The following is a 14,259-nucleotide window of genomic DNA, read 5'->3' on the forward strand; positions in this document are numbered from 1 at the left end:
CAACTAACTATATATGGAATTTCATTGGTTTTATGTCAATAAAATGTCCAGCTAACTATATATGGTCTCTAACCTATGGTTTTTTCAGTGAATTTTCAAGGTTTTGTAAATGCAAATTCCTAACTATATATGGTCTATAACCTATGGTTTTTTCAGTGAATTTCATTGGTTTTTTAAAAGCTAATATCTATAGCTGTAAAATATATTCTTTATTACGTGACGTATCACGTAGCCACGTGAGACGCCTCATGACGCGTCGCATAACCGTGACGTATCGGCTCTGCAGCGCAAACAAAACCCGTAACGTAAGCGTGCCGGAGCACGCTTACAGATATATATATTTTTTTTAACCTTAATTAGACAAAATCCACACGTGCACATATCTTGAGGCCTTGCAAAGGCACATCAAACAAACAGTCCCTACAATTTTGCCAAGTTTGCTGGAAATCTATTCCCTTACTTTTTTTTTTACTGTTTCTCTTGGTTTTCCCCTTGTTACGCTTACCGGGACGCTACCCGGTACGCGAACCGGACGCTCCAAAAACACAAGATGGCGGACTCCCGTTACGCTGCCGGTTAGCTGCCCGCGGGGGACTTTAATATCCCCCTCATCAATCCTAGGTGGTCAGGAGGGGTTTACCTTGCCCCCTTTCCTTCATTTCCCCCTTCTTTTTTCACCACATCTTGTCTCTCGAACCTACCGAGAGACAAGATGGCGGCCGCTCCGGACTGTTTACAATGTTGACAGCTACGCTGCCGGTTAGCTGCCCGGTTAGCTGCCCGGTGAGCTGCCCGGTGAGCTGCCCGGTTCACGTACCGGGACGCGCCTCTACGGCGTAAAATCGCAAAAAAAAAAAATTTTTTTTTTTTTGCCCCGCGGGGCACTTTAATATCCCCCTCATCAATCCTAGGGGGTCAGGAGTGATCTACCTTGCCCCCTTTCCTTCATTTCCCCCTTCGTTTTTCACCACATCTTGTCTCTCGATCGTACCGAGAGACAAGATGGCGGCCGCTCCGGACTGTTTAGAATGTTGACAGACACCGGAGAGCCAATCAGCTTCGCTTCGCGAAGTTCCGTTACGCATCAGGTACGCGAACCGTGGCGCTAACCGGAGCGCTGTCACAGATATATATATTTTTTTAAACGTTAATTTCTCAAAATCCACTGGAGCACATATATTGAGACATAGCAAAGGCACGTCGGGCAAACCATATCTACAATTTTGCCAAGTTTCATGTAAATCTATTCAGCCGTTCGAGCTAAAAGTGAGTCCAACCGCCCTATGGAAAAATGAATGCGAAAAACGCGTTTTGGGACCCCCCTTTTTTCTCGGCCCCCCCTTGGCGAAACCCCCCCAAATTTTCAGGGGCTGCTCAGAAACAAAATGTGCCATTTTCCTGAAAATGTCAACCAATTCCGTCCACAAACGCCAAAGTTATTAGACATAGAATTTTCAGAAACCCCATAGAGAAAAAATCCTAACTATATATACCCACTGGCTATCGCCAGTAGGTAATATACATATATAAACATATATAATCTGCATATCTATATAAATATAAATGCATGCATACATATACATATATGCATACATATGCATGTTATTTACATGAAAGTTTTAAATACACTAATAAAAGCAAAGCTAAAAAGCCACCTCATTACAAACAGAATGGCTTTAACTTAAACGAGGGCGAGATCTATTGCATTTTCAATGCTTGTTTACTTTGGTTCTATCAAGAAGGCATTCAGATGTGTCACACATTTGCCATAAATTCTGAATGTTAGCACTCTAGTTGCTCATTAGATCACTGTAGTAAAGCTAGTGCTCACCAGGGAAGTCTGCTGCTAATCATGGTTTGCAGCCATTTTCCCGCATTTTTTATCCCGCAGACTTTCAGTCCGCATACCATTATCCCGCAAGGTCATTGACCTCGCATACCATTATCCCGCATTTTTTCAAAACGCATGTGCATTTATCGCGCATGCCTTTACAAAGAATTACGTTTTAAAGGCATGTATGGTAAATGCATTTGCGATGTGAAAACCACGATGACGAGAGAGGTAAGTGGGTTTGTGTTAATTTTTTTGTGGGTTAGTGATTGTGTAGTGTAGTGTAGTGTTGTGTAGTGTAGTGTTGTGTTAGTGTAGTGTAGAGTTGTGGTGGTTGTTTAGTGTAGGGTCATGCTGGGGGTAGTGTTTTAGGGTTTAGGGTTGTGTTGTAGTGTTTGCGTAGTGTAGGGTCATGCTGGGGGTAGTGTTTTAGGGTTTAGGGTAGTGTTGTAGTGTTTGCGTAGTGTAGGGTCATGCTGGGGGTAGTGTTTTAGGGTTTAGGGTTGTGTTGTAGTGTTTGCGTAGTGTAGGGTCATGCTGGGGCTAGTGTTTTAGGGTTTAGGGTAGTGTTGTAGTGTTTGCGTAGTGTAGGGTCATGCTGGGCGTAGTGTTTTAGGGTTTAGGATAGTGTTGTAGTGTTTGCGTAGTGTAGGGTCATGCTGGGGGTAGTGTTTTAGGGTTTTGGGTAGTGTTGTAGTGTTTGCATAGTGTATGGTCATGCTGGGGTGTAGTATTTTAGGGTTTAGGGTAGTGTTGTAGTGTTTGCGTAGTGTAGGGTCATGCTGGGGGTAGTGTTTTAGGGTTTTGGGTAGTGTTGTAGTGTTTGCGTAGTGTAGGGTCATGCTGGGGTGTAGTGTTTTAGGGTTTTGGGTAGTGTTGTAGTGTTTGCGTAGTGTAGGGTCATGCTGGGGGTAGTGTTTTAGGGTTTTGGGTAGTGTTGTAGTGTTTGCGTAGTGTAGGGTCATGCTGGGGGTAGTGTTTTAAGGTTTTGGGTAGTGTTGTAGTGTTTGCGTAGTGTAGGGTCATGCTGGGGGGTAGTGTTTTAGGGTTTTGGGTAGTGTTGTAGTGTTTGCGTAGTGTAGGGTCATGCTGGGGGTAGTGTTTTAGGGTTTAGGGTAGTGTTGTAGTGTTTGCGTAGTGTAGGGTCATGCTGGGGGCAGTGTTTTAGGGTTTAGGGTAGTGTTGTAGTGTTTGCGTAGTGTAGGGTCATGCTGGGGGTAGTGTTTTAGGGTTTAGGGTAGTGTTGTAGTGTTTGCGTAGTGTAGGGTCATGCTGGGGGTAGTGTTTTAGGGTTTAGGGTAGTGTTGTAGTGTTTGCGTAGTGTAGGGTCATGCTGGGGGTAGTGTTTTAGGGTTTAGGGTAGTGTTGTAGTGTTTGCGTAGTGTAGGGTCATGCTGGGGTGTAGTGTTTTAGGGTTTTGGGTAGTGTTGTAGTGTTTGCGTAGTGTAGGGTCATGCTGGGGGTAGTGTTTTAGGGTTTAGGGTAGTGTTGTAGTGTTTGCGTAGTGTAGGGTCATGCTGGGGTGTAGTGTTTTAGGGTTTTGGGTAGTGTTGTAGTGTAGGGTCATGCTGGGGGTAGTGTTTTAGGGTTTAGGGTAGTGTTGTAGTGTTTGCATAGTGTAGGGTCATGCTGGGGGTAGTGTTTTAGGGTTTAGGGTTGTGTTGTAGTGTTTGCGTAGTGTAGGGTCATGCTGGGGGTAGTGTTTTAGGGTTTAGGGTTGTGTTGTAGTGTTTGTGTAGTGTAGGGTCATGCTGGGGGTAGTGTTTTAGGGTTTAGGGTAGTGTTGTAGTGTTTGCGTAGTGTAGGGTCATGCTGGGGTGTAGTGTTTTAGGGTTTTGGGTAGTGTTGTAGTGTTTGCGTAGTGTAGGGTCATGCTGGGGGTAGTGTTTTAGGGTTTAGGGTAGTGTTGTAGTGTTTGTGTAGTGTAGGGTCATGCTGGGGGTAGTGTTTTAGGGTTTAGGGTAGTGTTGTACTGTTTGTGTAGTGTAGGGTCATGCTGGGGGTAGTGTTTTAGGGTTTAGGGTAGTTTAGTTGTTTAGTGTATGCTAAAGGCATATTCGTTCTAAAAGTTTTCGTTATTTTAATTTGCGGCCTAATAGTACATGCGGGATTTTTTTTTGCGGACCGATGGTATGCGGGATTTCGTCATATATTCGCTAATCATACTTTCTATGGAAAAATGAACCCCCTCATTTTGTTCCTTTTTAAATTAAATGTTTTAAGAGTTACCACTTTATTCCAATCAAGATGGCTTCAGGTGTGCCATACCTTTGTAATAAGCAGGACTGTTAGCACTCTAGTTGTTCTTTAGAACACTCTGGGACATTCTGTCATTGGGCTATAGTTGGGCTACATCTGGCTGATATTTGGGCTACATTTGTTTTTTTTTGTCTCTGGTGGCCATCTTTGGGCTACATTGGGCTACATTGGGCTACATTGGGCTACATTTGGGCTCCAACATATATATAGCCCAATGTAGCCCAATATATATTTTTCAAAGTTAATTTTCGTAAAAACCACTGGAGCCTATATCTTGAGACATAGCAAAGGCACATCGGGCTACCAGTCCCTACAATTTTGCCAAGTTTGGTGTAAATCCATTCAGCCGTTCAGGCTAAAAGTGAGGCCAACCGCCCTAAGGAAAATTGCATGGGAAAAACATGTTTTGGGACCCCCCTTTTTTCTCGGCCCCCCCTTGACGAAACCCCCCCAAATTTTCAGGGGCTGCTCAGAAACAAAATGTTCCATTTTCCTGAAAATTTCAGCCAATTCTGTCCTCAAACGCCAAAGTTATTCGACATAGAATTTTCAAAAATCCCATAGGAAAAAAATCCTAACTATATATACCTACTGGCTATCGCCAGTAGGTAATATATATAATATATATATATATATATATATATATATATATATATATATAATATTTGTATATAACATTTCAAGCACCTCAACACTCTTTTTGTGTAAAAGGTAGTTGAACAAATTAATGTCTGTGTAAAGATGTAGTTTCTTTTTTCCATCACTTTCTGGCACATTCAACAGCTAAACATCTTGCCACTTCTAGAGACATTGGTGCTGGAGGAGGTCCCTAATGTTATTTGCTTTTACTGTACACATCAATTAATTAAATCTATGTGAATGTTGTATTAAATGTTTAATACAGTTCTAGACATAATATATATAACAGTGAGCTATATTTTCAAACAAGTCCTCATTATGTACTGTAACAGCATAACTAGTACAGCAGTAGCTGAATGCAAAATTGTGTGATAACATCAATCAGTAGGTTCATATGTGGCCACACCTGCATTATGATAGAAATATGAGCTAAACTGCAGTTGTGTCTTTTTGAAAATCTATGTATTTCAACAAGCATTTCTTTAATTTGTGCACACGTCTGACAACAAAGTGCTAGCCCAATAGGATCGACTATAATGCTATTCAATTTGTTTTGGGATTTTAGTGGCAATTATTGTAAAAGAGAAGGCATTTCAGGTCTAGTGGCTTGGTAGACTACTACATCCATTGTATGCATCTCACTTGGATCCCAATGTCACAAGTTCAAATGATAGTTGGTTCTGTTCAGTGTTTCCTCTTTTCAAGGTCAATAAAAAGAGTTTCATAAAAACTGGGTAACAATGAACATCATAATCTGTCAATAATTCGAAGTGACCACAGGAAGTGAATGTTTTTTCTGCAAAACTACCTGCTGCATACTGTAGCAAAAAACTGATAAGGATCTTGTCGAAAATATTTTTCTTTAAACATCTCTTCCATTGCAAGCACCAGAATATATTTGCTTTTAGAATGCCTTTACATGTCAACTTTTTTACTTTCTCTTTCTCAGGGGATATGATAATGAGGCGGCACACTATTGAAATTGCTGAATTTTATCGGGACCTTCTAGCAAAGTCACTCTATTGCCGTTTGTTCAGCTTTTTGGTCAACATTGCAAACTACTACCTCCAAAATCAAGATGATAACAGCAGGTATTTGTTTATACAATATGCAAAGGATACAACTGTTAGCTATCATATTTCTATCTCCTTTTTATGACACATATTTTATTAATAATGAACACATGCCTGTGTCTTTCAATATCATATAGAAAAGCTCTATATTTACTTTCTCCCAAGCACTACGTTGTTTCTCAGAACTGCTCTCTTGAAAATTCAGCTTAGCATAAGGTCATTGCGAGACAAATGGTGGATATCAAATTTGTTATACTATTCATAAACAACCAAACCTTTTCTAGACAATCTAAAATCTAACAGTTTAATACAGCCAATTTCCAGCAGAAATTCAGAGCAATTGAAGAGTGTCAAAATGATCAATAGTGTTAAAATACTTTGATTGTTTCCCCAATGATAATTTAAGTAGTTTGAAACTTTTTAAATTCATAAGTTGCTTTTATCTATCATGATTGTTCAAACTAGTAAAATGGTGTCAACCAATTAAAAATGGACCAAAGGTGAAACGGACCTCGTATAGTCCAAATGATTTTGAAGTTGATAGGAATGATAAATGCTATTTTACGCAGGTTTTAAATTAGAGATATCACAGGAAAGACAGTTAGTGATTTATTCATGTATATTAGTTGTTGAATAAACTGGAAGGCAGGTTTGTGGATTTTGGAAACAGGATACACAAATCTGTGTGTAGGATTGCAAAAGGAAAGGAAAAAAAAATCAGTCTTTACGATTAATTTGAACGCAATGTGCCTTATAGCTTTCAGTAGCTGTCACACAGGCTGGATGTGTAATATGAAATCAATTCTTTTGTGAGTAAATTACTTTTTTTGCGTGGTCACCTCCATTTTTTGCTGAATTTTATTGCTGTTTTTTTTACTCTCCACACTGTGTCACTGCTATGCAATACCAGGTGTGTGTGTCCTCTGACCCCTTAAAATGGTGAAATTCACTAATATCTGAATGGCATATAATGGCATAGCATATGGTGTAGATAATTAACCTATGGCAAAGAAAGTAAAAATGCCACATGCAGACTATAGCACTGTAGTGTCACCCCGTAGTGTGACAGAGAAAACATGGTTTGAAGCCTACCATTGTAGCGTTACTACTGTAGTATAAAACCTCCAGTGCTTCTTTTTAAAATAAACCGTTTCTGATGGCTAAAAACCTCCACTTTAAATATGAATATGTCACCCCTGTGTAGGACTTGTAGCCCACAAGATAGGGTGCATTGTATCAAAAAGGGCGCCAAGTAGAAAAATAATGTTACCATGTCCCTACAGTGACAATGATCTATAAGCTATTTTCACTGTGGCAGGCCTGGCTGACCTATGAAGCAAATCTGAGTACAGATTATATTACTAATACTGCATCTCAGGAATGTGACCAGCTAGAAAAATATTTAAGAAACTAGTTTCAATAGTTATTAAAAATACAATTCAACAGTAAAGTCAGATTTTTATTAGACATTAAGTAAAAATAATTTGTTAAAAATTACCATTTTCCTGTCTGAGATTCCTGGAGGCTAATTTGCTTTAACTCTTCAGCCTCTCCTTGGCCTGAATGAGGTGTGAAATTCCTCCAAGGAGTTACACAATAGGGCACTTTGATTGTCAAGTTGACCTGAATGGGCAGGGATCAGATTTCCTGTGCTTGCAGGATAACGAGTAGACAATTACGTCAAGGATCCTGTTGATGGAGCTTGCAACGCGAAGTTCGGTGTCAAGGATGTGATGCACAACAGGGGTGATGTGTTGGTTTCAATGAGCAGTGAAGCTGTGATGCAGAGGTACGTCATCGTCGTTGAGGCTGTCTTGATGGGGATGGAAGTAGCGTGCGCTGGGTAAAGCGTCATACAGCAGTGGCCCGAAGGCGATGCGTCAGTCCCAGATGTGAAATACTGCGGTGATGCGAACCTATTGCGATAGGTCTAATCCACGCAACAGCGTTGATGCACTGTTCTGCTCTAAGATGCACCACTCAGCCAAGGTGATGCATTGGATCAGCTCAACGGTGCGTCACTCAGCAGAAGATGTGTTGGTCCGCTGGAGATACACCTTAGGCCCACTTCCTAGAGTCCAGGACTGGGGTGGCACCACTTGGAAAGGCAGACTTACAGCTTAGGTGCAGAAGCAGGTTGGTTGGAATTCTTTTATGTCTCTGAGACTTCAGAACAGGAGGCCAGCCAGATATCCCTTGGAGTCACTCTGGGTTCAAGTGATGCAGGTCCAGTCCCCTCAACCCAGGCAAGAGTGCAGAAGGCGGCAGTTCAGCACAGCAAGGCAAGGGTCTAGTAAAAATTGAAGTCCAGCAGATTGACGGTCCTTTCAGCAGCACAACAGTCCTTCTACTTTGCAGAGGCTTCACAAGTCCAGAAGTGTATTGAAGTGGTGTCTGAGATCCAGTACTTATACACAATGTTGCCTTTGAAGTGGGGGAGACTTCCAAGACAGGCATTTGAAGTGCACAGAAACACTGCCCTTCCTGCCTTGGTTCCAGACTCACTACAGTGGGGTATGCAGCCCTTTTTTTCGGCGCAGGACACAGCCTATTCAGGTGTAAGTGAGACTGGGTCCAGATACTTTCTCCCATCCTGCCACGATGGGCAAAAGAAATCATATCTAAGCTCACATTTGTTTATGGCTGTAAAGAGGAAATACACATATCCCATCTGTCACATGCCCTAGACATGTGATCAGTGGCAGAAGTAGGCACCAAATGGCTAAAACAAGAAAGTACGAACTTTCTAAAATGGGCATTTTTAGAATTACAATTTAACATCTTACTTACCATGAGTTTGGATTTTAAATTTGGAAAGAAACCAAATTTGAAGGGTTCATCTCATTCCAATTGGGAATTACCCTCATTAAAAGGTACTAAGATAACCCCAATGTTATCCTATGGGAAAGATAGGCCTAGTAGTACTGAAAAAAAGAATCTGAGAGTTCTTCACTCCAGGGACATGTAACATTTAAAAGTACAAGTCCTGCTTTTTAAAAACTGTGTACCCTGCCCTCAGGGTTGTCCAGGGCCTACCTTGGGGGTGACTGATATGTATAAAAAGAGAAGGTCTGGGCCTGGTATGAGGTTTATCTTTCCAGATCGGAATGGCAGTGTAAACTGCACACACATGCTCTGCAATGACAGGCGGCCTGACCATGGTTAAAGGGCTACTTAAGTAGGTGGCGAATAAGTGCTGCAGGCCCACTAGTAGCCTTTCATTTACAGGTCCTGGGCATATGTAGTGCCCTTTACTAGGGACTTTATAGTAAATTAAATATGACATTTGGGGATCAGCCAATATGACCATATTTTAGGGAGAATGCACATGCACTTTATCACTGGTTGGCAACAGTAAAGTGCTCAGAGTACTAGGGCCAGCAAAAACAAGTTAATAAAAAGTCAAGGAGGAAGGCAAAAAGTTGGAGGGAAGACCACCCTAAGGCTATCAAGACCAATATTACATTTTGTTCACTATGGGGCAGATGTATCAAAATACCTATTTGCGATTCTCAAATAGAGATTTTTTGAGAATCGCTATTTGAGAATTGCAAAATGGTATGTATCTAAAAAATTGCAATTTTTTAGCGATTTCTTATTATTCCTTAATTGCGAATAGCAAATTGCGAATTCACAATTAAGGAATAATTTCCCATTCATTTCTATGGGCCAGGAGGCCTATAGGAATGAATGGGAAGTTATTCTCAATTTGCGATTTGCAATTTGAGAATCGCAAATTGAGAATAATTTCAAGGGTGCAAGGGTGTCCTAAGGACACCCTGCTGCACCCCTGAAATTCACATGTGTGCACATATGGCGCACATACATGCCCTAAGGGCATGTATGTGCGCCACATGGCACCTTCACAAATGCAAAAAAGTGCATTTGTGTAAGAATTCGCAAATTACCACCAACTTGAAGTGGGTGGTAATTTGCGATTTCTTAAGGAAAAGTCGCTAAATTGAAATGCTTGATGCATAGCATTTAAGGAATCGCAATTTGCGATTCCTTACATGCTTACACAAAATGAAGGAATCGCAAATTTTGCGATTCCTTAATTTTGCTATACATTTTTCTTCATACATTCCATTTACCAAATTTTTAGTCGCAAACGCTGCTTTTTTGCGAATTGCAGCGTTTGCGACTAAAAATTCCCTTGATACATCTGCCCCTATATCTTTACTGGGCAAATTTGGAAGTCACAAAAGTATCAGTTCTATTCCCACAAGATGTTTGCAAGTGGGTGTAACCTTGAGGGTTTGTAATATTAGCAGTACAGACAGAAAGATTGGGTTTGCATTTGTTTCATGCCCAGGTAAATTAAGTAATCAATCTTAATAAGAATTAGACATAGGTCTTTGTTGTTTATGATGGCACCAGAACCATAGCTCAGTCAATACACGTACCCCAATTCACTTTGCTAATCTTTAATTACTTAGAATAATCCATTATACTTATTACCATTACAAATTGGGGATGGAATGTCATGTTTGCCAACACCAACAAGGGAAATTTCCAGTTGGCTAAGGTGAACACTTTGTCCATGTCTAAAAGATCAACTGCATATGCAAGTTCAAGTTTATCCATTAAGTAATGGGAAGTATGTGGCAACAGATGATTCTAAATGAATCAGGTTGAATCTAAGCTAGTTAAATGACAACAATCCTAGGTAAGCTTGCAAACAGAATGTTCCTATATATTTTTGAAAGAGTGGGGCCAATTTACAAAGGGTTTTATGAGGACTTAAAGTAGTGCACTTGTAGTACTATTTCACATACTTATAAATAACTTTGTGACCTGGTCGCAAAATAATAAAATAGGAATATTCAGGGAATATTCATATACTGTTAGTACAAATATAATGGGCTGTGCCCTCTTTTAGTATTAGCAAAACACACAAGATGATGGACGGAATGTTGCACAATGGCAAAACATTCACCCCCAGTCACAGATCTGGGTTTAATCCATCGTTATTTTGCTCACCAAGCCACCCCAGTTCAGACATGGCCATATGCAAATCAGTCTTGACCCTGTGACTCATGGGAACAGTCCAGCCCGAACTGCCAAGCCATGTCTTTCCTGGACCGGAATCAAGCATCCTAGGACCGGTTTCTGGCTATCAGCCGTCTTCAGCCAGGATAGCTTGACTCCAGTGGCCTAGTGAGCAAGGGACCCACGTCTGGGCATACCCTTCCCACATAGGGTGAATAGAAAAACACACAAGATGATGGACAGAATGTTGCACAATGGCAAAACATTCACCGCCAGTCACAGATCTGGGTTTAATCCATCGTTATTTTGCTCACCAAGCCACCCCAGTTCAGACATGGCCATATGCAAATCAGTCTTGACCCTGTGCCTCATGGGAACAGTCCAGCCCGAACTGCCAAGCCATGTCTTTCCTGGACCGGAATCAAGCATCCTAGGACCGGTTTCTGGCTATCAGCCGTCTTCAGCCTGGATAGCTTGACTCCAGTGGCCTAGTGAGCAAGGGACCCACGTCCTCATGCCTCTTGGGAACAGTCCAGCCCAAACTGCCAAGCCAGGTCCTCCCTGGCCCGGAAACAAGCATCCTAGGACCGGTTTCTGGGTTTCACCGCTCTTCAGCCGGGATAGCTTGATTCCAGTGGCACAGTGAGCCCGGGACCCACCTCTGGGCATACCCGGCACACTTAGGGCAAGAGAGCAAAAGACACACAATTGATGGACGGAATGCAGAACAAATCAAAACATTCACCCCCAGTCAAGAGATCTGGGTTAAATCCATAATCTTTTGCTCACCATGCCACTTCAGTTTAGACCTGGTCATATGCAAATCAGTCTGGACCCTGTGCCTCATGGTAACAGGCCAGCCCGAACTGCCAAGCCAGGTCCTCCCTGGACCAGAAAAAAGCATCCTAGGACCGGTTTTGGGGTTTCACCCCTCTTCAGCTAGGATAGCTTGATTCCAGGGGCACAGTGAGCCAGGGACCCACGTCTGGGCATACCTGGCACACTTAAGGCGAGAAAGCAAAAGACAAACAATTGATGGACAGAATGCAAAACAAATCAAAATATTCACCCCCAGTCAAGAGATCTGGGTTAAATCAATCATTTCTTTGCTCACCATGCCACTCCAGTTTAGACCTGGCCATTTGCAAAGCAGTCTGGACCATGTCCCTCATGGGAACAGTCCATCCCGAACTGCCAAGCCAGGTCCTCCCATGAGGCACAGGGTCAGACTGATTTGCATATGGCCCTGTCTGAACTGGGGTGGCGGAGTGAGCTAAAGAATGATGATGGATTGAACCCAGATCGGTTGACTGGGTGTGAGTGCTTGCATTTTTCAACACTCCGTCCATCATCCCCTTTGGTTTTGCTTTGGCCACGTCTGAACTGGGGTGGCAGAGTGAGCTAAAGAATGTTGATGGATTAAACCCAGATCGGTTGACTGGGTGTGAGTGCTTGCATTGTTCAACACTCCGTCCATCATCCCCTTTGGTTTTGCTTTGTTCTCCCTAAATTGGCAGGGTATGCCCAGACGTGGGTCCCTCGCTCACTTTGACATTGGATTCAAGCTAGCCTGGCTGATGACGGCTGATTAGCCAGAAACCGGTCCCAAGATACTTGTTGCCAGTCCATGGAAGACATGGCTTGGCAGTTCAGGCTGGACTGTTCCCATGAGGCACAGGGTCAGACTGATTTGTATATGGCCATGTCTGAACTGACGTGGGGAAGTGAGCTAAAGAATGATGATGGATTAAACCCAGATCAGTTGACTGGGGGTGAGTGCTTGCATTGTTGAACACTCCGTCCATCATCCCCTTTGGTTTTGATTTGTTCGCCCCAAGTTGGCAGGGTATGCCCAGACGTGGAACCCTTGCTCACTTTGCCACTGGATTCAAGCTAGCATGGCTGATGACGGTTGATTAGCCAGAAACCGTTCCCAGAATGCTTGTTTCCAGTCCAGGGAAGACATGGCCTGGCAGTTCAGGCTGGACTGTTCCCATGAGGCACAGGGTCAGACTGATTTGCATATGGCCATGTCTGAACTGGGGTGGTGGAGTGAGCTAAAGAATGATGATGGATTAAACCCAGATCAGTTGGGTGGGGGTGAGTGCTTGCATTGTTCAACACTCCGTCCATCATCCCCTTTGGTTTAGCTTTTTAGTATTAGTCAGTTGGAAAAGAGTACTATTTCACACATTCATACATGTCTTTGTAGCTTGGCCTCAACTTTCAGCAGTAACAATGGTTGTTTTACTTGAATACCTCTTTTTAAACACATGTAAAGACTTGATTTAGAAAATATCATTTTAGGGCTTGGGTATTTTGCAAACATTGGGCCTAACTCACAAAAGTAATCTGAGATAAAATCCTAACGTTACGAATTTCGGTATTCACAAAAGGCATTTAGGAGTAGTAAAGTTAGGATTTTTTCTTAAGTTTTGGTCTTAAAACAAAATCCTAACTTAAGTTTAACTAACTTAAGTTAAATTTAAGTTAGGATTTTGTCTTAAGACCAAAACTTAAGACAAACTTAAGACACAATCCTAACTGTACTACTCCTAAATGCCTTATGTAAATATCGCAAGTCGTAAAGTTGGGATTTGGTCTCAGATTACATTTGTGAATAGGGCCCCTCTGTAGGCATCTCACTTGCAAGATCCCAATTTTTTGTATTTCAGTAGTGGGCTTCCTATACTTCCTCTTTCCTGATTAGAACCCCAGGAATATCCCTCTAAAAACCAATGAAATTAGAGAAACATGTCTTCTCTTGATTTTGCCAACCATTCTTCACTTAATGACTAATATATTGCTAAATGAAAAAAAATCAAAAATACTATTTTCCTGTCCTAATTACATTTACTACAATAATTAAGTCAAGAGGAAGTGTTATTGATGTATACCATTTAGGATTCTTACAATTGTGCATAGTTATATCGGGCCCTTTTATAATTTGTCCCACTCTTCATTGGTTTGGTGTGTATGTTGCCTGAAATTTAGAATGCTCTTCACTAAACAGTTTTCCTCTGATTTGGCCCTTAATGCATTAAGTTTCTTTCTACCATTGATGTTTTCAGTCATTACCACTATCTCTGCAATGGGCAGTTTTGGTCTCCATCATATCTTTTTTCACAGTTTCTTACTAATCATTATTTAATTATAAATAGAAAATGTGAAATTTTCATAATTATATTTTGCTTAATTCTTAATATTACAGAATAGTTGCAAGAACTGTTGAAAAACACAATTCTGTCATTTAGCACTATATTTTAGAGCAAAATGTGCTATCTCGTCCATTTTGGACAGAGGGGTTCATTTTTCACAAACAAAAGCACAAATAGCAAGTGCAGTGAGCAATAGCTGATTTTTTTCTTATCGCTTATGTTGTTCAAGTGCTACCACATTAGGATTTTTAACCAAACAGATTTTAAATTACACAACATGGCATAATGAGGTAATTTTGTGAGTTTT

The 14,259-nt window shown here is 41.5% G+C and overlaps 1 protein-coding gene across 1 annotated transcript in view; it reads left to right on the forward strand.

Moving 5' to 3' along the window:
- MYO16 (myosin XVI) overlaps nucleotides 1–14,259 on the forward strand; it is a 2,830,569-nt gene that overhangs the window by 1,615,688 nt on the left and 1,200,622 nt on the right. Inside the window, exon 20 of the mRNA XM_078658257.1 lies at nucleotides 5,679–5,820. Within this exon, the coding sequence (XP_078514383.1) occupies nucleotides 5,679–5,820 (142 nt within the window). The remainder of the gene's footprint in view (nucleotides 1–5,678; nucleotides 5,821–14,259) is intronic.

The sequence above is a fragment of the Lissotriton helveticus genome, chromosome 8 (assembly GCF_964261635.1).
Source record: "Lissotriton helveticus chromosome 8, aLisHel1.1, whole genome shotgun sequence".
Lineage (NCBI taxonomy): Eukaryota > Metazoa > Chordata > Amphibia > Caudata > Salamandridae > Lissotriton > Lissotriton helveticus.